The 24,750-nt window shown below is 41.9% G+C and overlaps 1 protein-coding gene and 1 long non-coding RNA gene across 7 annotated transcripts in view; both read right to left on the reverse strand.

Moving 5' to 3' along the window:
• Positions 1–24,750, reverse strand: part of TAMM41 (TAM41 mitochondrial translocator assembly and maintenance homolog) — a 52,188-nt gene that overhangs the window by 10,399 nt on the left and 17,039 nt on the right. For 4 of the 6 annotated variants that reach the window (XM_075939628.1, XM_075939627.1, XM_075939632.1 and 1 more), the window contains 4 exons: positions 14,771–14,921; positions 7,328–7,473; positions 5,414–5,579; positions 3,496–3,558 (listed from right to left, as the gene is read on the reverse strand). In XM_075939628.1, the coding sequence (XP_075795743.1) occupies positions 3,496–3,558; positions 5,414–5,579; positions 7,328–7,473; positions 14,771–14,921 (526 nt within the window). The remainder of the gene's footprint in view (positions 1–3,495; positions 3,559–5,413; positions 5,580–7,327; positions 7,474–14,770; positions 14,922–24,750) is intronic. The other 2 variants (XM_075939630.1, XM_075939631.1) reach the window with 2 other exon arrangements.
• On the reverse strand, positions 1,486–3,487 carry LOC142830982 (uncharacterized). The gene is made up of 2 exons (XR_012906561.1): positions 2,196–3,487; positions 1,486–2,081 (listed from the first exon to the last, which is right to left on the reverse strand). It is a non-coding gene; the product is annotated as an uncharacterized LOC142830982 (long non-coding RNA).

A 24,750-nucleotide genomic window follows, 5' to 3' on the forward strand; every position in this document is an offset into this window, starting at 1 on the left:
ACTCGAAGAAGTACTTTTTATTTAGCAGCGTGGTATATAGACTAACTTGTTAACAGCTGAATTATAGGTGTTACACAATCCACTGTTTCTTTTTTAAAGCAGCAAAGCTACTACAAAAAGCATCAAATGTCCTTTACTAACTGTACTAATTAACAATCATTTAGTGTTCACCTGGAAATTTCTGCAATACTGATACTTTATCTCCTTTTCTACTGTAAGAACTATCAGTCATTAGTTTTCAGCTAGCATGATGGTAGGAAAAATAATGTGGCACAAATGTATTAGTGATGGGACTGCAGACAACAGGCCTTGACATAATTGCCATGCATGGAAGGAAAATGGATGCAGAGCTTCAAACCACTGGCATTGCCAGATTTATCTACACACTTGTGTGACAGAGAAAGAAGGGTGTAACGGACAGAGGGATACATAAGCAAAGATCTATAACACTTTTTCAAGTCTGTGCTAGTTCAAAGTGTAGTAAGGAAATTTAGAGTTAAAAGCATAATACAGTAAACTTCCGATAATCCGGCACCTTTGGGACCCAGGGGGTGCCGGATTATTGGATATGCCGGAGTATCAGGAGGTACTCTGGAAGGGGGGTTGAGAGGGGCTGGGAGGGGGTGTCAGCAGGAAACGGCGCAGAGTGGGGCAAACCCTCCGCCGTTTTGCAGGGAGGTGGGGGAAGCTCCGCGCAGCTGCTGGCGACAGGCCAGCTGGGGCTGCAAGCGGCAGCAGCAACTTGGGGAAGCGGCGGGGCAGAGCAGCTGGGGTGCCGGGTCGCCCCTCACCTGAGCAATGCTGCGGGACCACCCCACGGCTTCCCCAAGTCCACCACCGCAGAAACTGATGAGTGGCGGACTTGGGGAAGCCGCGGGTAGAGCAGGTAGGGTGCTGCCAAGTTGGTCCTGCAGCGCTGCCCTTCACCCTCCTGCTCGGTGCCAGGCAGCACCCCAACTGCTCTGCTTTGCAGCTTCCCCAAGTCCGCTGCTTGTCAGTTTCAGCAGCGGTAGCAGTGTGGAGCAGAGCAGCTGCTGAAATATTCTTTCCTGAACTCCTGCAAGAGATCTAGCAGGATACAAATGTAAACAAAGTATTTATTAAATCCACAACCCCATGTTAAAAGAAAATTAAGGGTGTGTAGTCAAGCATTCTGAAATTATGAAATATCTAATCTTAATTCAGTTGTCCTATGTATATGCATGGTGATAAAACCTTCAATTCCATGCTCATGTATATATTTTCCCCACAGAATCCCTGCCTCAGTTCAGTGCAAGATGAACAGTTCTGTAGGGATGAATCCCGGGTAATTCTGAAGGAATATTGTCTGTAGGACACCTGCCCTTTGCTGGAAAGGGTGCAATGAGAATTTGGAAAGGGTGCAATGAGTTAGAAAATTGTGTAACCCACTCACGCAGTGAGTGAGGTTCACTATCCAAAGCAGTGACACAGACCACTTACAGGGAGAGATAAGAACAAGCTCTACAGCTTAAGCAGAGCCAGCTGGATTTATAGCTCAAGTTGTAGTGGCTCTTACACTAAGCTCCAGAGGTCCCAGGTTCAAACCTGCTTCAATTGCAGAAAGATTGTATCAAAGTTTAAGTAGTTGAATATGATCCTGGAAAATTGGATTCTGCCTCTGCCACAGAATGACGGCACTTAAGCCAAAATTTTCATGGGAAGGCCAGATAAGGGACGGCCTGAAGGTAGGGGAGGTTGGGTGGGTTCTTGAGTGGCCTAGGGGTCAAGGCCCTCCCACCAGCTGCCCCCTGAGGAAGGCTGGATAAGGGATGGCCTGAAGGTAGGAAGGTCTCCAACTGGACATTCCCGTCATGGAGCTCAAACTCACTGATAGGATAAGCCTACACCACAGAGATTTGTCAGAAAAACAGCTGTTTTTCCAACAAAACTTGAGTTACGTCCACACTGCAATCACATTCTTTTGAAAGTAAATTGAAAGAACAGAGGGGTTTTTCCGACAGCGGTAATCCTCTTTCTACAAGAACGCCTTTTCCGAAAGAACTCTTTCAGAAAAAGGCGTGTGTGGACGGGGAGAAGGGTTTTCTTTCAAAAGAAGAGACCTCCAGGAAATAAAACAGGTGTCCTCTTTCTACAAGAACGCCTTTTCCGAAAGAACTCTTTCAGAAAAAGGCGTGTGTGGACGGGGAGAAGGGTTTTCTTTCAAAAGAAGAGACCTCCAGGAAATAAAACAGGTGCCCTGGTGGACATTTCGTCCATACTAATCACAACTCTACAGTTCCTGTCTCCTGACAGCTCTTAAAGCTGCAGGCACTCGGGACAAGCCTTGTGGCAGGAAGCCGGCCATGGAGCACCACCCTGACCATGCAGCTCTCCCTGCCACACAACTTGGACGTACGGCCGAGAAACAAGCCCCCCGACACCTTTCTAGCCCTCACAGGGAGCAGCACCGGGGCTCCAAACATCAGTACAAATTAGCCAAGTGGTCTACAGGGCAGAACCACACACAGACACACATACTCCCCAGCCTGGCCCAGGGGTGGGGAAGCCTCATGTGCCTCCCACCAGTGCTCCCTGGGATGTCAGCTGCTTCTAGCTAGTAGCTTCCCGCTGGGGTGATTGCTGCCTCTCATGGTCATTCCACCATATGATTCCCTCCTACCAGACCAGAATTTTATGAGACACAGTTGAATTCCAGGCACATGACATTGTCCTGGCACAACCAGATTCTAACCTTGCTTTAAGTTACAGTAAGAGGAAGCTGCATACCAAACTTGGTGCTCCTAATTTTTATAGTTTAGGAGGAGTTCTTGAACAAATGGACTCTCAGACAGACGGACCTCAGCCCTCTCTCACTGCAGCAGCTTGGGGCCATGTGAGATGCGCCTATCTGTGGCTGCTGCAGCTCCAGTAGACACAGCTGGGGGAGGGGTGCATGTCCCCTGGTTCATCTACTCACCACACTCCCCAGCCAGATTGAGGAATTGAACCAACTGCACACTTTCCCCTAGCTCCCTGATGAAGGGGAACAGCTAGTAATGTTCTTGAATCAATGGAGGGGAGCTTCAGCCCCCTTGCCCTTGCTAAAAGGCCCCTGGGGGGGGGGGGCAGGAGGCTTGAAGCTGGGGCAATTCCTGGCAGAGGATGGGGTGAGCCCCCAGTCAGCCTCTTGCACCCAGCTGGTGATTTTATCTATTTTCTACATGGTTTTATGCATCCCTGTACACATCAGGCAGGGAAAGCTCCAGCCCCCCTGCGCGCGCGCGCACGCACACACACAGAGTCTTCATATCCCCACCACATGCCACGTCAGATTCCCTCTGACTTTTCATGATTTCCCAATAGTTATAGAAAATAGAGACGTGATTACCAATGACAGTTTATAGTGGTTTCTCTCTTTTCCAAGATCAAAAAGTCTATAATTTGAATTTCTGTAACAAAGAGAACTTGAGGCTTTAAGATTTGTATTTTCTGAAACCTAAAGGCCCATTTGTACATAATAGCATATGTTCTTACCAGCTGTTAGTATGGTTTTAGAACTTTGTATTAGACTGGAAGATCTCACAATTCCTGAAATGCCTGTGTACAGAGAAAGGATATAAAACACACAGATGTTATCCATCCTCGTCTTAAAAAATGTTTTTAAGAAAAAAAATCACAAGTTAAATATTTTTTCAGTTATTCAATAAAACAGCCTGCAAGTAAAACTTGCAATTCTCTTAACAAAAACTTTCTATTTTGCTTTGTCATGTTCATTTGAGAATTTGTTCCAAATGCTCTTTTAAACAGTTTTGTAAAACATTGCATTGTTTATATGGAAAATCAATGTTGAAGACTTGGTAGTAATTAGTAGAGTTTGATTCCATTCATTCAATCTTCCCCATTATATTTCTGACCCCAGTTGCCAGTCACAACAGTGCTTTGCCATTTCACTGCCTGGCTTGTTAAAGAAATTAACAAACTATTTCAATATGAAATTATGTTTTCACATACTGTTTTATAGCATTTTCTCCTGCTCTGTCTCTAAACAGACATGTAAGTTTAGTTTATAAGTTCTTTGAGGAAAGGCAAGTCTATTCTGTTTTGACACAGTGTCAAGTACAGTTGATCTTCATTATTGGTTAGTCCTTAGACATTGCTGTAAAAATATAATTAAAAATAGTGGCTCTAAAAATACTTCCAAAATTGATTAGTCCATTTTAGAGAAAGCATTTAAGTTGCGCTACAAAAGAAAACTAAATTATAATGCACATTTGTGTGTGAACTTTTCTGCATAACACAGCTGTTGTACACTATCACAACCTGAGAATGTAGAAGAGCATCTGTCTTAATTAGGGATGTTTAAATTCATGTATTAATATTCATATATTAATATAACTGCTGTTTCATGTTTACATGTGGGGCAACACCCCAGGAGCCAGTGCATGGAACGGATGTGTGGGGAGCCAGACCCCGTACCGCATGCTGCTGCCTTTGAGAAAATTAGCATTTTACAGCTCTTTTATCTACAGAACAACATTGGTGGCAGCAGCATAAGCATGTATACATTAACCTGCTTGCATGATTCAACCCTGACCTAGAGGGACAGCTCATGAAGGTGAAAAGCAGTTCGGGTGCTTTTGCCCAAAGTTTGATATGTCTGCCTTGACATCCCACATATATGCTAATTATAATGTAAGGATTTTGCAGTTTGTTAGCATTATTCTTCCAAATTCAAATGAATCAATTAGCATACCACTGATATGAAGTTCAATATTTAATTGAAACTGTGCATTTGTCCTAACAGGAGAGACAATCTTCTCAGGCAACCAGAAAATTAAATATTCAAATTAAACCAAGTTTATTTAGGATTGGAAACAGGAAATTTATATTTTTCCACATTAATATAGACAAGAGGAAGATGATATAATAACCTGAAGATTTATGAGAATGTGTTTGCATCTATTATATCCTAAAATTAAGCATCTGAATACAATGCAACATCTCAGAATCAAATTTTCTCTCTTTTCCCTCCACCCTCTTAAATTGTTGGACTGGATTCTCTTAAGCTGTTTCCACGTAGTATAATAAAATCAATTCTTAAATACAGGTTGAACCCCTATAGTCTGGCACTTGACAGGTGCAGTACCAGAGAATTTACTAGACTGTGGGAGGTCAATATTGTCCAGCATCATTATTAAATTTCTACTGCTTACCGGGGTCTTAGAAGACATTTAGGGATAAATTAGAGCTAAACAACAGCCCAGGATCGGTGGCTATAAGCAAACTTTATGGGACGTGGGAAATTTGGCCACATCCATGATAAGTGGATATCTGGCTAACTAAAAACATGCTGGACCACAGATGTTGCCAGACCAGAGAGTGCTAGACTAGTGAGGTTCAACCTGTATATCATGTCCAGTCAGGGACTGCCTCTCTGCAGCCTTAGACCTACCCTGATATACTACTAATCCACAGTCAGGGTCATGGGCTACTTGCAGTAAAACCTCTTCCACATCTCTGTTCTTCCCAGGAGGGTCCACAAAAGAAGTGATCTTTTGTTGAAGAGTCCTCGGCAAAGCCATAAGCTGCATGAATTGACCTTCTGGACTTTTATCAATCTGAACATCACAAATGCAAAAAAAACAACAAAAAAACCCCAAAATCCCAAAACAAAACAAAACAAAAACAAAAAACAGGGGAAACTGAATTCAAGAGTCAAAGTCACATCTTGTAAAGAAACAGTTAACACAAAATCCACACTTTTCCCAAGAAAGCACAAAAGGGTTTTGGTTACATTTGATCCCTACTAAAGCTATACTAATCATAAAGCTACAAAGTTGCACATATATGCAGAAAGATAATACAGTCTATTATACATACACACACTTGTACAAAGAGTCATAGGCAACAGAAGTGAAAGCTTCCTAGGTCCTAAAAAAGCAGCATCTCAACCATAACCTTTAAAGACAACGTAAGTGCAAGCAAGATTCAATTTTTTTATTTTTAGGTAGCCATGTAAATTGCACATGCTATCTTGCTGATACTGCAAGCAAGTCAGGAACACAACTGCATATGTTCATTTTTAATTTACTCAAATTACTCAAAGTAAATGCAGAAAAGAAATATAGTCTTCAAAGACACACAACATTCCATGTGCTGAAAATGATCAAGCATTAAGCAAAATTATTAATGTCATATTTTCACTATCTTAATATTAGTTTTTATTAAAACTGAAAAATGTCTCTTATCTGCCTTAAACTTTGCACCATGTCAGGTTTATGTAACTTTAAGGAAATGTTCTGATCACCATCCTTTGCTCCAAATTTTCCAGTTTTTTATTTCTGAACTTACTAGAAAGTCTCAAAAAAAATCAAAGTTCACTCTAAGATGCAGGGCAGCATGGCAAGCAGCTGCTTAATGAGTCAGTCCCTTCCAGCGGCTCAGGGCTGCCATGCACAGAGGAAGGGTACTTCTCCCTCCGCTGTGGCAGCTGCTCCCTGCTAAGGACAGAGCAGCGAGCCTCTCAGAAAGTAGGGTGTTCACTTAAAATGCAAAGATTCTCTGTGAACTGAACTGAGAGTAGGTAATAATTACTGGTCTGCATTACTGTATACATGGTTTTGATTGCCGTATTTCACTAATCTTTAGAACATGCGCACTAGGACAGAGTGAACAAAACAGACAGGATACCCCAGTATTGCACATAAGCACATAAACACCTGCAACTTGGAATGAGGGGTAATTCAAAAGGCCCAGCATTTTCATCAGCCATCACTGAACTGTGTGGCTAGAACTTAAACTTCTTTCATTCAAGCCTCAGCTAATTTGGTTGCAGATAGTAATATCTATAAGCAGTGTTTCCAGCATAGCTTCACAGGTGATTCATTAGCCACACCCAGTCAGTCAGCTGCATGCACAAAGCCCTGAGCCTATGACTGGACAGGACTGATTGATCACCTGTGAAGCTGAGCGGCAGTGAATCTTAGAGGGAACACTGCCTGTGAGTTATTTCCCAATTATTTGCTGCAAACCATCTGCTTTTGGCTATCACACTCTACAATCTGCTGCTTCTCAATGGCAGTTATCAAGCCACCTGTTTTAAACCAATCTCCTCCTATCCCCGTGCCAAGACTCTCAGCAATACCCAATGAGAGGCTGAACAGCAGTTTACTGTGAATAAGAGCTAAAACTTGTACTTACTGATTGATATTTGTGCCATAATTGCTGGAATTATTTCAGTAACAGAAGCATAATAAATGCAAACCAGAAAAACTAGAGAAATTCACACTGGTGCATTATGCAATTCCTGCTAAGTAATAAAGCAATTCAATCTGTGGGTTTAAAATGTACAATGTAAACCATTTACCTCTAGCCTGCCCAGCTGGTGCTTATACACCACTTGAGGGCACTCCTGTAATATGTTACTGTAGAGCTTCTGAAAATGGGGTACATTTGGTTTCACTATATTTAGCACCTTTGACCTATCTTCTCCAATTATCATTCTGAAATCACCTAAACCAAAGAAAGAAAAATAGTCAACATACTTGGAATCAGAAACAAAGAACACAAAGCCACAGAACACACAGGAGATTAATATGGCATAGAATTACACACCATTCATTTGAAGCTGTTTATGCTCTGATTATTCAGAAGCCACATGCACTCAATGAGGACTGTCTTCTAATAATGAAGTACTTTCCAGACACCTGCCAGATTGAGAATAGCTCAGAGATGGGCATCTGGTTCACACCATATTGTGCTTCCACTAGCCCACTGTGCTGACATTTTTAGTTAATTAAAAAAAGAGAAAAAACCCCACCACACTCAGTGAATCCCATCACTCTAAAATAGTTGAAAAGCCCAACAAATGAAGTTTAGCACTCACATGACAATCTTAACAGACAACCAAGTGTAAAATTATCCTGAGAATTGACGGTGCTTTATATCCACAGAAATTGGCAAGAACAGGGCTGATATTACATAAACACTCATACCTAACAGGTACTAAGCACAAACTATACACTGAAGAGCTGTAATGGAACATGTTGTCAAGAAACATCTCGGTACCAAGACACACCCCGTAGATAATAGGAACATACCAATCCAGGTTCAGGGCAGGGTCTAAACTGGCGATATAATAGAACTTCTAAGTATACAGTGATGTTGGGGTAACCATGAAACAGAAGGTGGAAACTTGATACGTCAGGAGTGATGTGTAAATTGTTTGTACCTATGTATAAAAGTGTACCCCAAGGGAGTTGTCTTTGTCTGATGTAGGCGACAGTGGAATATTTCATGCTACTGCCTGAGTGGAGTCTGTTGTAACGAGCAAACATGTGTTAGCCTAACTGTTTACATCTGATCCAGAGAAGTTAGAACTGTGCTGTATCTATAATAGACCTGACCTGTTGCCGTCAATCGTTATCTAATTTTTGGAAAGGCTCTCTCGGAGTCTGCTGTGTTGGCTATTTGTGCACACCAACATGACACACAGAGGGGTCAAACACAGAGCTGAACAGTCATCATCACTGATGGAGCAGCAGTAAGGACCTGTAAGGACACCACACCAGTGATGCCTACCTACCACAAACACTTTAGGAATACCATAGGTAGAGAGCAAATGCTTTGCAGAAGTCAATGGCAAGTGCCTTTCATGCATCTGAAGGCTAACTTTAGATCACATGACTAACATCCCATTTCTCTAGGTATGAATTGTTTTGTAACGTACTTTAACACAACACAGCCCTCAGACAACAAGATTGAATATCTGTATTTTAGTATCTATAACTTATACTTTTACTCATTTCCATCACCCCCCATTTCCTTTTTCAAATAGGGATGTAAGCGAGTAGTCAGCTACCCAATAAGCATAAGCTTATCGGGTAGTTGAGTAGTGACTAGACTAGTTGCTCCCCGCCCTCGCTGCCTCTATCAGAGAGAGGTAGCAAGAGGAAGAGAGCAGGAGCTGGTGCTGTGCCTCTCCCTTGGAAATCTAACAGGAGCCCCATGGAGGTCTTGCTATATTTCAAAGGCAGAGCGGAACCCCAGGCGAGCGGGAACTGCCCATGGCTCTTATATGTAAAATACAGAGGCATAGCAAGGATAAGAAGCACCCCACCCCATCCCTTACTAATTGAATAGTCAATGGAAATTTCATCGACTACTCGCTTAGTTGACTAATCAAAATTTAACATCCCTATTTTCAATATGTACTAGATAGTAAAACCATGTAGTTCCTAAACCAGTCATTGGATTTCAGTGCACAGCAGACCCACTTGGCCAGCTCTGCAGCTTCCTCATAAAATCATAGGATTGGAAGAGATCTCAGGAGGTCGCTGAGTCCAACCCCCTGCTAAAAGCAGGACCAATCCCAACTAAATCACACAACTATGGCTTTGTCAAATCAGGATTAAAAACCTCTAAGGATGGAGATTCCACTACCTCCTTTTGTAACCCATTCCAGTGCTTTACCCTGCCCCCAATGAAATAGTTTTTCCTAATATCTAACAGACGTCCTACACTGCAACTTGAGACCATTGCTCCTTGCTTTGTCCTTTGTCACCACTGAGAATAGCCTCTTTCCATCCTCTTTGGAACCCCCCTTCAGGTAATTGAAGGTTGCTATCTAATCCCCCCTAACTCTTATCTTCTATAGATTAAATAAGCCCAAATCCTTCAGCCTCCCCTCATAAGTCATGTGCTCCACCCCCCTAATCATTTCTGTTGCCCTCTACTGGACTATCTCCAATGTGTCCACATCTTTTCTGTGATGGGGGGGGGGGTAGAATTGTATGCAATATTGCAGATGTGGCCTCATCGTTGCCAAATAAAGGGGGAATAATCACTTCTCTAGATCTGCTGGCAAAGTTCCTACTAATGCACCCACTATGCTGTTAGCCTTTTTGGCTACAAGGACACACTGTTGACTCATATCCAGCTTCTCATCCACTGTAATGCTTTGGTCCATTTCTGCAGAACTTCTGCTTAGTCAGTTGGTCCTCTAGCAGTGGTTGGGATTCTTCCATTGAACCTCAGATTTCTTTTGGCCCAATCCTCCAACTTTTTTAGGTCCTGGATTCTGTCCCTACCCTCCAACATATCTACTTCTCCCTCTAGCTTAGTGTCAGGCATGAATTTGCTGAGGGTGCCATCCATCTCCTCATCCAGGTAATTAATGAAGATGCTGAACAAAACCGGCCTGAGATCTGACCCTTGGAGCACTCTGCTTGATAATGACTGCCAACCAGACATTGAGCCATTGATTGCTACCCACTGAGGCCAACAATCTAACCAGCTTTCTATCCACCTTACAGTCCATTTATCCAATTCATACTTTAACTTGCTGGCAAGAATACTGTGGGAGACCATAACAAAAGGTTTGCTCAAATCAAGGTATATCATGTCTACCACTTTCCCCATATTCACAGAGCCTGTTACCTCATCATAAAAGGCAATCATGTTGGTCAGACATGACTTGCCCTTGGTAAATCCATGTTGACTATTCCTGATCACTTTCCCTTCCTCCAAGTGCTTCAAAATAGATTCCTTTTGTGATTTTTCCAGGGACTCGGGTGAGGTTTACTGGTCTATAGTTCCCCAGATTCTCCTTCTTCCCTTTTTAAAAGATGCGCACCACATTTGCCTTTCTCCAGTCATCTGGGACCTCCTGCCATTGCCTCGAGTTTTCAAAGATAATGGCCAATGGCTCTGCAATCACATCAGCCAACTCCCTCAGGACCCTCAGATGCTTTAGCTCCTACTCCATGGATTTGTGTAAGTCCAGCTTTTCTAAATAGTTCTTAACCTAGTGACAGATAATGTGGGAAAAGCTGAAGTATTAAATGCTTTTTTTTTTTTTTTTGCCTCTGTCTTCACAGACAAGGTCAGCAACCAGCCCACTGAACTAGGCAGCACAGCATGGGAGGAGGTGGGTAGCATTCAGTGGAGAAATAAAAGGTTCTCCCCCTCATTTACTAAGGGTCCCACACCTTCCCTTACGACCTTATTGTTAACATGCCTGTGGGACCCTTTCACATCCCTTGCTAGCTGCAATTCCAGTGGTGCTGTGGCCTTCCTGATTACAGCCTTGCATGCTCGAGCAATAGATTGATATTCTTCCCTAGACCTCTGTCCCAGTTTCCACTTCCTGTAAGCTTCATTTTTAAGCCAAGATTGTTGGCTACTATATTTGCTTTTCTTACTGTACGTCAGGATGGTGTGTCCCTGTACCTTCAATAAGGCTTCCTTCTCTATTTGCTGCTTCTTCTAATCACCACATCTGTCGTGCCTCTTCTCCCTCTTTCATTTGCAACAGGATACATTTTAATTCTGCTACATCACTGTGCTTCTCTCTCAGCAGGCACTGCTGCTTCACATGCCTGCTGGCCATGTGGGCCCACTGACGCTGACACTCTACTCCTGCTCCCAACCCAGCACACTGCTTCATTTTTCAGCTACCATTTTTCTCTTCTACCCTTATATCAGAAATGCAGTAATAAATAGATCAGATGCAGTAACTATTCTACCTCTGAAGTAACACTTCATGCCTTTGTGACCACAACTACTAATTTATATACTCGCTTGTTCTGATAAAAAACTTGCCCTGACCCCTCACGCCACTGGGGGTTTTTTTGTGATAAGACTCCTTTGTTAAGTGCGACACATCACTTCTTAGTTCTTTCGACAGCAAGACTGATTCAAATTACAAGTAGTATGTGCCTAGATCATTGACTCTCAGTCTTTCCAGACTAGTGTACTCCTTTCAGGAGTCTGATTTGCCTTGCGTGCCCCCAAGTTTCATCTCACTTAAAAACTACTTACTTACAAAATAAGACCTAAAATACAAGTGTCCCGGCATATTATTATTGCAAAACATGCTTTACTTTCTCATGTTTATTATATAATCACAAAATATATCACTTGGAATATAAATATTGTACAAGTGGGACTGCTATAGTCTGGACTTACATTGTCTGACATGGCTGTGGGTGGTCCCAGGTCATAGCACTCACAGGGAAAAAATGGGCCCCCGCACTCAGTAACTCCTTTCCTGCCCTCACAGAGCTTCATTTGCAGCAGTCAAGCTCAGGGAGGGGGAGCCAGAGGGGCTGTGGAGTTCCACAGCTGAGGGTCTGGAGCGCAGCCCTATGTTTGGCAGTGGGCTCTGCGGCCAACCTGCCTCTTCCCGAGAGCCCCCACAGTAAATGCCAGCTCTTCTGCTGCTGCAAGAGTGGGCTCAGAGCCGACAGCATCAGAGGAGCCAGCACTGACCTCTCCTTGTTTGGCAAATGCCCCGGTTCAGAACTGGTCAGATCCTGAGGGTGCTGGACAGGGAAGTAAAACCTGTACTTGTATTTCAGTGCATAGCATATAGAGCAAAATAAACAAGTTATTGTCTGTATGAAATTTTAGTTTGCACTGACTTTGCTATGGCTTTTTATGAAGCTTGTTGTAAAATTGAGCCAGTATCTAGATGAGTTGATATACCCTCCATGGAACACCTCTCTGTATCTCAGGGGATCCTGTACTCCTGGTTGAGAACTAGGGATGTAATAAAGTAGTTGGTTAAACGATTAAGCAATAAGTGGATGTTTATCGATTAATGCTATTGGCTACACATAGCCCGCCACCCGCACCCCCACTACCGCAGCTCTGCTAGTACATTTTTTAGCAGACTGGCCAACAGCCTTGCTCAGTCCCGGCTGCTATCCTTCCTGTGGCTCTGCAGGAAAAGAATTTTAGGAGCCGGCGGGCAGGCAGCCTGGCTCAGTCTCGGCTTGAGATGGGTCCCAGGAGCTACCCACCCACTGAAGCTCAGAGTTATTGTAGAGCTGCAGCGGGAGTAGCTCCCACCACGAGCTGGGATTGAACCAGGCTGCCTGCTTACAAGCTCCCAAGTTACTTGCAATGCAGAACCACAGCAGTTAATCGTGTAACCAACAAAATATTTGTTGACTACACAGTTACCAGATTATACACAATTAGCATCCCTATTGAGAACCACAGGCTAAAGAACCCACAAGGGAACAGAGCCTCATTGCACTAGATACTGCACTCAGCCATCTGGGAGACAAAGCTCATTTTGATTTGAATTAATGCATAGCTAATAATATTATGTGAACAGCAACAAAATCTTGAATCAATTTTTGTTTCCCCACACTCAAGAGCTGAATAATTCAAGGCAGCAATTCAGTTTTATTATTTAGTTTAATGGATGCTGTGTACTTCTTAGCCTGCTCTCCCACAGCCTCTCCCCCCCAAAATAGTCTAAGTAAATGGCTCCAGCTGAGAGCAAAACAAAGCTCAGTCATGCCAAGCACAGCAGAATTATAATTTGCCCAAGATGCAATGTTATTCAGTAGTTTAAAAAGTAACTCCATAGAGCTCACAAACAACTTTATTAGGTTAAATTTTTTTTTTTAAAGTTTCAAATATACCAGTATGATACTTGCTGTCTCAAAAGGACTGAGCAGGTGATACAGAAAATAAATTTAATCTTCTGGGATTGTGAAAATAGTCAAGATTTAGTACAACAGCATCAAAGCAAATGTTGTCCATAATTACTTCATCAACATGCACTATTTTCTCAAATGACCCAAAATTGGAATTTTACTTGAATTTTACAGTAATAAAGCCAGTTCCAACATTTTTAAGTCAAGTAACTCATCTCCCACTTTGGTATTAACTGTTTCATTACCTATGATAGCTAAGAATTATCACGATCACTAGTGATCATTGCAAATCCCACAGCAATTTTCAGAGATTTCAACAGATTCCAACTGGGGTGTTTACATGACCGATTAATAAATGGGCCTAGCTAAACATCCTTTACCACTTCATCTCTTTTTTACTGCATAACACTTTTTACCTCAGAGAGCTCTGCATTTCCAAGGTGGGTGAAGAGTTTCACATACAAAACATGGAATGCTTAGAAGTTTTCATTTAAAAGACTTTGATTATGAATAAACTCTGTGCTATTCCATTCTTCCAAAATACTGGAACATTGCAAAAGAGAATATAAAATTAAATGAGGATGGATTGCTTTAAAAACTGATAACTGTGAACTTGGACAGGATTTCCATAATTCACAATGGAATTATAGCATTAGAAAAATCTTTTAATAAAAATAAGTTGCAAAAGAATTTGGTCACAAAACATAATATTTAATGAACAATTATTTATTTAACATTTGTCAGAATGCTGACTAGATGGATCTTACATAGTATAGAATGATGCCATGTATATTTTCAAGTCTTTGCAATATTAAAAATAAAAGTATGTTGAAATAGCCCACATAAGAACGAACTCAGGCCATTATCATCTACTGATACAAAATAAATTCTGAAGGGTGTTTTCAATGTCTCCTGAAACACAGTAACACTCGGTCAGGACATCCTAAGATCTCCTTTGGAACCAAACTCTCATGAAGTTAATGGAGCATGAACAATAGAAGGCACAGTGCAGTGTGGTGTAATCTTGTTCCAATTAAGCAAAACTAAGGATCAAGCCTTAAATGGCGTGGTCCCATGAAGTTTGTTCATAGCCACCAGTCCTGGCTTTAGGTCTCATTTAGTCCTAAATGTCTACTAAGAGCCCCATCAGCAATGGAAGTGTTGGTAATGCTGCTAGACAATATTGATTTCCCAGGGTCCAGCTCTGGCCAGGTTTCAAGGGTGCTGAACTAGAGAGATTGTACCTGTATTCCTACTATTCATAACTTTCTTTGTGTAGTATTACTGCTTCAATTACAAAACTATCCTATCAAACTAAAGCTTTATTCTCAAGAAAAACTACAAATACATATACTAACCAGAGTAGGAGAGTCCTGCAATTTGCATATAGAGGTCTTCTTCAGAGAAACTTTCTGGCAACATGAGAAAGGCTGCTGTGACTGCACTCTTCAGATTGCTAACCAGAGCAGCTTGCAGCTTGCCATTTTCATTCTGTGTCAAAATTTTCACCTGAAAAAAAAAAGAGTTTTTGAAAGCAAGATTTCACCAGGAAAGTGATAGATGACAGATCTAGAATTATTACCCAATCCAGTGTGTAAAAATAAACTGCTTTTAATGTAAAATAATTCACATTATTATGATTCAATTAAGTGTAGAGCATGTCCATTTTCTATGTAGATGTTCCCTTTTTAGTACTAATAGCCTAAAGTTACAAGGCTGCAATGAGCGAAAGCCATTGGCTCAGCTCTTCTCTTGCTTCTCCAGTGCTTTTTGTCTTTTCCTCTTTTAGAAACACATCCTGGAGTTAGTCAAAATAGCAATTCTGAGCAAATGTCAAAAAGAAAATACATAGCTGCTGAAGAAACAAGAAAAAGAAGCAAAAGAACACCCACTAGACAACTGTGAGAAAGAAGAAAAGAGTGAATGACACGATAACAGTGGAATTCTCTCCCTGGAAACGGGGAAACTCAGTCTCCTGCAATCCTTAACAGACATCCTTGCAGTTTCTTTGCTTATCTATCATATGAGGATTGGTTAGGAAATCTATGAAATAAACCTTTACACAAATTAGTTTTCTTTGACACAGCAGAATTCTGCTTCTCTCCTTGTGAATGGAAGTCCTGCTTGTGTCATCAGAAAGAGATTAAGGGGCTAAGTCACACATGCAAGCAGAATGAAACACCAAAGTTGAGTACATCTATACACCTCTTAGAGAAGTTTGCTCCTAGGAGGTGAACTTGTTTCAATTAATTTAAAATAACCATAGCCACTAAGAACCCTACTTAGAGAGAACATACGTTGGACATAGGAGGCTGGTTGTTAGCAGAATAAAACACATCTTAATACAGAACTCACGTTGACAAAGCTACTTCCTTGTAATTTATACAAAATAATAAACTGCTCCTACAGAAAACTACTCCCTAAATAGTTTTATTGTGGAGTCTAGTCCTTTGAAAAAAAATGATGTTTTTCTGTTAGGCAATGCTACACTGCTTTACTTTTAAGAAATAGATTTTCTAACAAATGTAGGTGCTACTGAAAATCTATACATACATGTCTGCAGCGGGAACTGAGTAAAAATCCCATAAAAGGGTTTATGTGCCGAAATTACTTACATGATTTTAAAATCCCACCTTCTGTCCACAAAAAAAGTCACTGGAATGTACAACTTAGCAGCTTCCTATTTGTGTTATTTGTCATAAATGTGGTTTGTTCAAACAAAAGTGGAGTTGATCAAGCACTACGGAAATATTAACTCATACTGACCAGAAATACATATACCTAGATCATCAATGTATGGAATTTAAAAATCTTTAAAAATGGACTGGAGTATTGACCTGGGCTTTGCAGAGACTACTCTAAAAATAAAAACGTCACCAGAACTTTTACATTATAGGCAGAAAATGAGATTGTTTCATACGAGCATCTTGTATGTATATTTAAAGAGGAAAGTTAACAATTTCAGGTGAATCTTTCATGTGAAAAAAACCATACACTGAGAGGTTAATGCAGGGGCAGTCTAAGATTCCTTGGTTCTACTGTATACAAATACATATTAGGTTAGCCTTTCACTTTTCAGGATCCCAGGGAGCTGAAAATTAGGTCTATTGCACACTAAAGACTATGTTATCACCAAGATCGCAAAGTCAAATGTTCAAAAGTGAGGAAATACAAAATTAAGGTTGATTGTGCAACTTGAAATTAGGTTCCCTTCCGTGTATACCATGATATTCATATTATTTTTTCCACAGGACTCCGTCTTATTCATTGCACAAAATGGACAGTGCTCACTTAATGAGTAGCTATTTGATGTTTTATTTTCTCCTCATTCAGTGAATGGTCCTAGGCATTAGTTGTTCTTATTAGTGTCTCCATCACCATGGTAGCCTACTCTGTACGATTCTATGTTAAAGTCTTTGTGGATGAATAGTCCTTTGATACATCCAGGATATCACATCATCCAGCTCATGTGTTTTTCTGCCTCAGGTTATTTTGCTATCAACCTGGTTTTCCAGTGCCTATAAACATGAATTTCCCACTAAACCCCTTAAAAGGTGCCTTACAAATCATATCTTTCTTTTCATAAAATCCACCATATGTTGAGTGTGTCATTCCCAACGCTTTTTTGTTAGTTTCAGAGTCTATCCATAATATGTTTAGAACTCTTCTACACTACCATAATTTGAAATGTCGCAGTTCCTTTATTACCTGTTTCAGTGTCTGCATTTCAGTCATGATTTTCCATACATCAATTAGAAGTTTTTTTAGGAACAGAATTTACATCCCTTTCATCTGATGTTTGTTCTTCCAGCATGTCCCTTTTGCTCTAGCTATTCTGGTACTGAATTCAGAATCTGAATTTCCATCTTCTGTAACTATGCTTCCTAAGAAACAATATTTTTTCATCTGTTGCATGGCAGTACACTGTTTCTGGAACCTTCATATTTTCCCAGGATTCTTGCACATTATCATAGCTTTTGTTATGTCCATGTTCAACCCAACACCACATTCTTTGCCTCATCAGACCGTCTTCTGAATTAGCACAATGAATGTTATTTGCTCATTTTCCATACATCTTAATACTCCCTTCTGTTTCTTCAAGTAACTGAACACTCAGTACATGTACTGAATAAAGCTTGTGACATTACACAACTGTCTCATTCCACTTTTGATATCTAACAAAGATTCTCAATCGCAGATATCAAGTAAACCTGTTAATAATAAATGAAGTAATCATGGCAGCAATAAAGAGCCTTCCAAATAGAAGAGTACTAGATTGTGATGGAATACTGGCTGAACTGTTAAAAAGCATAGAAGATGAAGAGTTGAAAGCCATGTCACAAGTAATGAAGAATATATCTGAGATAAGTGAATTGCCAGAAGACTTTACAACCTCACTGTGTAGCCTAATCCTCAAAAAGACCACCACTAAGAATTGTAAAGAATACAGCACTATCAGCCTAATATCACATGCCTCTAAGCTACTTTTTCAATCTGTTCAAGACTTATACCACGAAAGAAGGAAGTAAAAAAAAAATAAAAAATTTTAGCTTCAAATGGAAAGGGAATTATAAACACCATTACGAACACGAAGCTAATATTACATCAATTGTTTCTGTAGAAATGCATGCTGCTCTGATTGTTAACCGTATAAATAATGGCTGCTTCTTACTTTACGTTCTCTCTCTCCGTACAATGATACTGCAATATACATAGGTAACATGAAAATAACCAATGTCATAATGATACTTAATTAAGCTTTTTTTTCTTTCATCCATCTCTCAGAAAATTCAATGAAATGTCTCTTGTTAAAGGCAGAATTATCTGTTCAGGTAATACTGGATTTAAAAAAAAATTCTTTAATTACTTAAAGAAAACAAGCCAGTTATGAAGAAGCTAGTACAGGTTTGAACGTTTCTAGTCCAGAACCCTCGGGACCTGACTAGTTCTGAACCAGGGAATTTTCTGGACCATGGGAGGTCAATATTGTCTAGCAGCATTACAACACTTCCATTACTTACTGTACTGCTAGAGGACTTTTAGTGGCAAATTACAGCTAATTTTAGTGGCAAATTACAGCATAGAACACTAGGACTGGAGGCTGTAAATAAACTTTAAGGGACTGCAACAAACTTGGCCACAACCATGAAAATCATTCTGGATGATGGATGTTTCTGGATGAGAGAGTTTTGGATTAGACAGGTTCAATCTGTATCTGTTTCCTCAACCAACAACTAAACAAGAACTTGGCTACGCCACAGTGTTTCAAAGCGGCAGCACCACACAGCTGAGCTTGGGTTCTGTGAGGCGCTGCCCCTTTGAAATGCCACCCCGACATTTTAAAGGGGCAGCGCCACCTGGAGCCTGGGGTCAGCTGGGGACTCCCCAGCTGATCCCAGGTTCCAGTGCAGCATTTCAAACTGCACAGAGCCTGGGGTCTGCTGGAGAGTCCCCAACTGACCCCGAGCTCAGCGTGGCATTTCAAAGCGGCAGTGCAGCATGGAGCCTGGGGTCAGTGGGAGACTTTGAATCCCCTGCTAACCCCAGGCTCCACGTGGATGCTTCCGCTTTGAAATGCACAAGAGCCCCTGCTGGGGACTCTTGTACATTTCAAAGCAGACATGCCGTGTGCAGCCTGGAGTCATTAGGACTTCCCGCAGGCCCCGGGCTGCGTGCGGAAGTGCCTATTAGTCCAATTAGTCCATTAGTAAATTACTCAATATTTAACATCCTTAGTTGTGTTCAGAGTGAAAAGCTAATAGACTCTTGAGACATAGCAAAAGAGGCCTGGGAAAGAGTCAGCATTTCTAGTTATTTGTACCCTATTGGAGATGTCCTTATTTGAACTTAATGGATACCATTAACTCTACAGTAAGAATATTCAGCTGAGACAAAACTTACTATTTGAAAGAAAAATACTTGCAGCAAGAATCAAGCCAATATAGAATCAATCCACAGCAATTGGTTCTGAACATAGATGCATACTTATGAAAAGGCTGGGTATTTCTGAATCATTCAGGCAACATCCTTACAGCGCAACACTAAAAACATGTTGTTCTTTTTAGGGATATTAAATATCAAATAATTGAATAGTTGTGCAACCGCATGAAATCTTAGCCCAGGACAGTCCCGGGAGGTAGAGCTGGCTCCCAGGGAGCCCCCTGCCACCTCGCACTGCTGCCTCTGTATCAGAGGCAGCAGCAGGGGGTGGCAGGTGGAGCCAGTCCACAAAGGAAGCCAGTTTAAAAAATAGCTCCCCTCCTGCGCTTGCAGCCTGCCACCCTGAGCTGCTGCCTCTGATACATCATGTAGTCATCTACACAATGACATCCATAATTCTTTTGTAATATTTCTTCCTCCACAAGAAAGGAGTTGTGGAAGTCCATATAAATATTTTCAAGTCAAAATTTGTATGTCACCAGACATGTGTCCAGAGAACTTGTTTTTGACAAACTACTCTATATCCAGTGCTGATCTTGTAATGTAAACAATCCATGTTACTTTATCACCAACAAATTTAGAAATCAAAAGGACATCCTTATACATGTTTACAGATGGAAAAATTTCACTAGTCTTTTTAAGAAGTTTGTATTAAAAGAACAGCAGAAGTGAAACTGTGACCAGTAAGAGCCTACAATGTGAAGCCTACAAAGGTGTTTGCTCAGAACTTCTCTAAGTAACATTGTATAAAATGTCTCATTTATATTAAGTAGCAAATAATCTTACAAATGTTAATTCTACACATGGATAGGTATCAAAAGGAAAGATGGTTTAAGGTTTCAATGAGCATAGCTCAAACTTGAGTATTAGACCAAACCCTGCAGACTAAACCAACCCAGAACTTCCAGTAGCTTAATGTGAAGAATTTGCACCAATAATTTCTTCCATCTATCAAGTATATATGCTTCAAAGGCTATTTCTCATGGAAGAGCCTAAACATCAATTGTCTAACGCTGTTGTGATGTTGGGGGAAATGGGACTTTTCCTAATTGCAAGTTCAACAGTAAAAAAAATGAAAATTCCAAAATGTCACAATAGTATAACAAAAAAATGGTGATGGGAACAGGTACAGAAGAGAGACAAAAAGCCTGGATCAGTATAAAAAAGTCTACTGATATAATTCAAGGACTGTATTAAGATCATGCCTTGCAAACAAGAGAAGTGTGGACCAGAAAACAATGAACAAAAGTTAGTGCGTTAGAAATCAGGCCTAATTGGTGGACAAAATAACAAGGGGACTGGCTATTCTGCCCATCACTCCCATTTGGATTTCCCAAAAAAGAGAAATGGGGAGGTGCTGACTATCACAATGATGAACAACTAAATAAAGGGAAGAGGAATGAACTTCATTATGACTGTCACCCCCACCATCCCCTTAGGCCTAAGGATCCAGCAAGACAATATTGTACCTTTGTCATCCTGATTTTAAGACATTTCCTGAGCAGACTGGACCAAGAGAGGACCCAGCTGATCAGCTCCAGTTCTAAAACTTCATTTGAAGCCCAACCACCTGCCAGGATGTGAGGCTGTTGTATCCCTACTGCTCCCTCCATGTTATTTTCCTTGCCCCCATATTTTTAGCTATTTCCTATTTCTCTCCTTTTCCTTCTGTTCAATAAGAGTTTGGCTAAGCCAGCCAAAACTGTGTATTTTGCAACATTGATGTAAGCCTGTGACTAGGAGGTGGCAGCTAAAAGCAATACTTTGAACAGCCCAATGTTGGTAAAACTTTGTCAGGTCATAGAATCATAGAGCTGGAAGACCCCTCAGGAGGTCATCAAGTCCAGCCCTCTGCCCAAAGCAGGACCAGTCCCAACTAATTCAACCCAGCCAGAGCTCTGTCAAGCCAAGACTTAAAAACCTCTAGGGATGGAGATTCCACCACCTCCCTAGGTAACCTATTCCAGTACTTCCCTACCTTCCTGGTGAAATAGTTTTTCCTAATATCCAACCTAGACCTCCCCCACTGTAACTTGAGACTATTGCTCCTTGATCTCCCATCTGTCACTACTGAGAACAGCCTCTCTCCATCCTCTTTGGTATCTCCCCTCAGGAAGTTGAAGGCTGCTATCAAATCCCCCCTCACTCTTCTTTCCAAAAACCTCTCTTCTGTTAAAGGAAAAGGAAACAAGAGATGTTGTTAAAATATAAACCTTACTTAATATTTTATCTTGCAAATACTTAAACAGTTTATCTTTATCTTCAATTAAAAAGTTTAAAAGAATGTGTGTGTCTGCAGGCTGAGGTCACTGTATGCCAAACCCCAAACCTTGCTTAATGTTGGGCAGTGACAGGATCATGCTAACTCCTTTGACTTTTTAGGAATCAACATTCCATCTAAATTAATAGAACTCCTACTTCCATTATTGGCGTACAACTCTCATTGAAATCAATAGGGGATGTAGAAAGTGAGGTTTGTACATGATAAAAAGACAGAGTATCTCAAAAGCTGTAACAAAAATAAGCCAAAATCAAAATAAACTTATTTTTTAAGTCAAGAAGTTGAATTTATTTGGAAATGTCTTCCATCTAACTTGTATCTGCTGCCATCTAGAGGTCTGAAATATTTAAAGCATACAGTCATTTAAAAACATGTATCAAACTTTTCATGACACTTATCTGAAGACAGACTATCCAAGCTTCAATGAGCATAGCTCAAACTCGAGTAACAGACCAAACCCTGCATCACAGTTATTATAATACTGTCATTCAGTGATACAAAGACAATGAACTAGATAAAACCTGTACAGCAAAGCAACTGAAAGATACCAAAATTTCTTAAAGATTTTGAACAAAACTAACAATTTCAGCTATTTCTGAAATGGTCCAATCTTGGGGTAGAAACATAGCAGCTATTTAACTGCACAAAATCCTAAATAACTCAAATTAAGAATACCATATCTAATCACAGAGGGATTACAGATAAACAAAATTCAGTTACTCAAAATGTAATCTGGCAAAGATACCAGGGTTGATATCTCTAGTTACAGGTGAAATGACATGGGACATAGGATAGGAAGTAAAACAGAGTATCGAAAAGATTTGACTTCTAGTTAAACTTTGTCCTCACCCACAATTATTTCCAATTTGGGGAAATTTTGTATCTTAACAGAGCCAGACAAGTACCCAGAAGTCAACTACTTCAGGAAAGGTCCAACAAGGAAAATAACAGAACACCATTGGTCATCACCTACGGCCCCCAGTGTAAACCCTTCCAGTGCATCATTGACAAACTACAACTTATCCTGGAAAATGATCCCTCACTCTCAGGAGACAGGCCAATCCTCACCTACAAACAGCTCCCAACCTGAAGCAAATCCTTTCCAGCACTCTCACACCACACCTCAGATACCCTAACCCAGGCACCTACCCCTAACAAACTCCATTGCCTACTCTGTCCACATATCTTTACAAGTGACATCAGCCACAAGACCTAACCACATAAGCCACAACAGGGGCTCATACAACTGCACATGTGATACATGCAATAAAATGACAGCAATGCCCTTCTTCCATGTATATTGGCCAAACCAGATAATCTCTATGATAAAGTATAAATGGACACAAATCAGATGTCAGAAATGGTAACACACATAAATCTATAGGAGAACATTTTAACCTACCTGGTCACTCAATCAGGGTATGTCTATACTACAAAGTTAATTCGAACTAACGGATGTTAGTTCGAATTAACTTTGATAGGCGCTACACTAGCGCTCCGCTAGTTCGAACTTAATTTGAACTAGCGGAGCGCTTAGTTCGAACTAGGTAAACCTCATTCTACAAGGACTAAGCCTAGTTCGAACTTACTAGTTCGAATTAAGGGGTGTGTAACCCCTTAATTCGAACTAGTGGGAGGCTAGCCCTCCCCAGCTTTCCCTGGTGGCCACTCTGGCCAACACCAGGGAAACTCTACTGCCCCCCTCCCGGCCCCGGATCCCTTAAAGGGGCACGGGCTGGCTACGGTGCCCGTGCCAGGTGCAAGCCTGCCAGCACCCAGCCAGCAGGCCCTGCACCTGGCACGGCTCGAGCCAGCCACCCGATGCCCCCCAGCCCTCCCCCTCTTCCCGGGACCAGGCTGGCGGCTCCCGGGAGCTTGCCCGGGACCGCAAGAGGTGGGCACCCGCCTGGTCTAGTGCGGACATCGTGGACCTTGTCCACGACCTCCGCACTAGGCACAGGAAAGTGGCCGTCTAGGGCAGGAGAGCTGCCAGCCTGGCCACCCAGGAGCAGGTGTGCATGAAAATCAAGGTGGTCCACTAAGACCCCCGACCCTGAGCTTACAATGGCCGTACTGGGCCAGACCAAAGGTCCATCTAGCCCAGTAGCCTGTCTGCCGACAGCGGCCAACCCTAGGGACCCTGGAGGGGATGGACCGAAGACAGTGACCAAGCCATTTGTCTCGTGCCATCCCTCTCCAGCCTTCCACAAACTTTGGACAGGGACACCACTCCTACCCCCTGGCTAATACCACTCCATGGACCCAACCTCCATCACTTTATCTCACTTCTCTTTAAACTCTGTTCTAGTTCTAGCCTTCACAGCCTCCTGCAGCAAGGAGTTCCACAGGTTGACTCTGTGCTTTGTGAAGAACAACTTTCTGTTACTAGTTTGAAGCCTGCTACCCATTCCTTTCCTTTGGTGTCCTCTAGTCCTTCTATTATGGGAACTAATGGAGAACTTTTCTGTATGCACCCTCTCCACCCCACTCATGCTTTTATAGACCTCTATCATATCCCCCTCCATCTCCTCTTTTCTAAGCTGAAAAGTCCCAGTCTCTTTAGCCTCTCTTCACATGGGACCTGTTCCAAACCCCTCATCATTGTAGTTGCCCTCCCCTCTCCCACCCTCTCTCTTCCCCTCTCCCACCTCCTTTTCCCAGTCTCCCCCAGTTTTGTTCAATAAAGAGAGATTCTATTTTTGAACACAACTGTCCTTTATTTTGTACACCAGGAAGGGGGGCTAGGGAGGGGTAAGTGGAAAGAGGTGAGGGAGGAATGGGGTACGAGCTCCCGATGGGGAGGACTGGGCTGGCTCTGCGGGCTTCTGGGGGTGGAACCTCTCCTGCAGCCCCCCGATTGTCCCCTCTCCCCAGATGGCAGCCTGCGGCAAGTGCAGCCGGTCTGATGGCCGAGTGCTGTGATGTGCCCAGTGTGGGTACTCCGGGCAATCCAAGCCAGGACTGCTTTGCAAGCGGGAACCCCTGAGAACTGTCTGTCCGGGGTGGGGGTCGGGTCCCTTTAAGCACAGCCCTCGGCTAGCCTGAGGCAGCAGCTCCACGCTCTAAGTCCTCATCTGATGCCCTGCCGGCACTGCTTCCGGCCATCCTTAACCCCGG

This window comes from Pelodiscus sinensis, chromosome 11 (assembly GCF_049634645.1).
Source record: "Pelodiscus sinensis isolate JC-2024 chromosome 11, ASM4963464v1, whole genome shotgun sequence".
NCBI classification, from domain to species: domain Eukaryota; kingdom Metazoa; phylum Chordata; order Testudines; family Trionychidae; genus Pelodiscus; species Pelodiscus sinensis.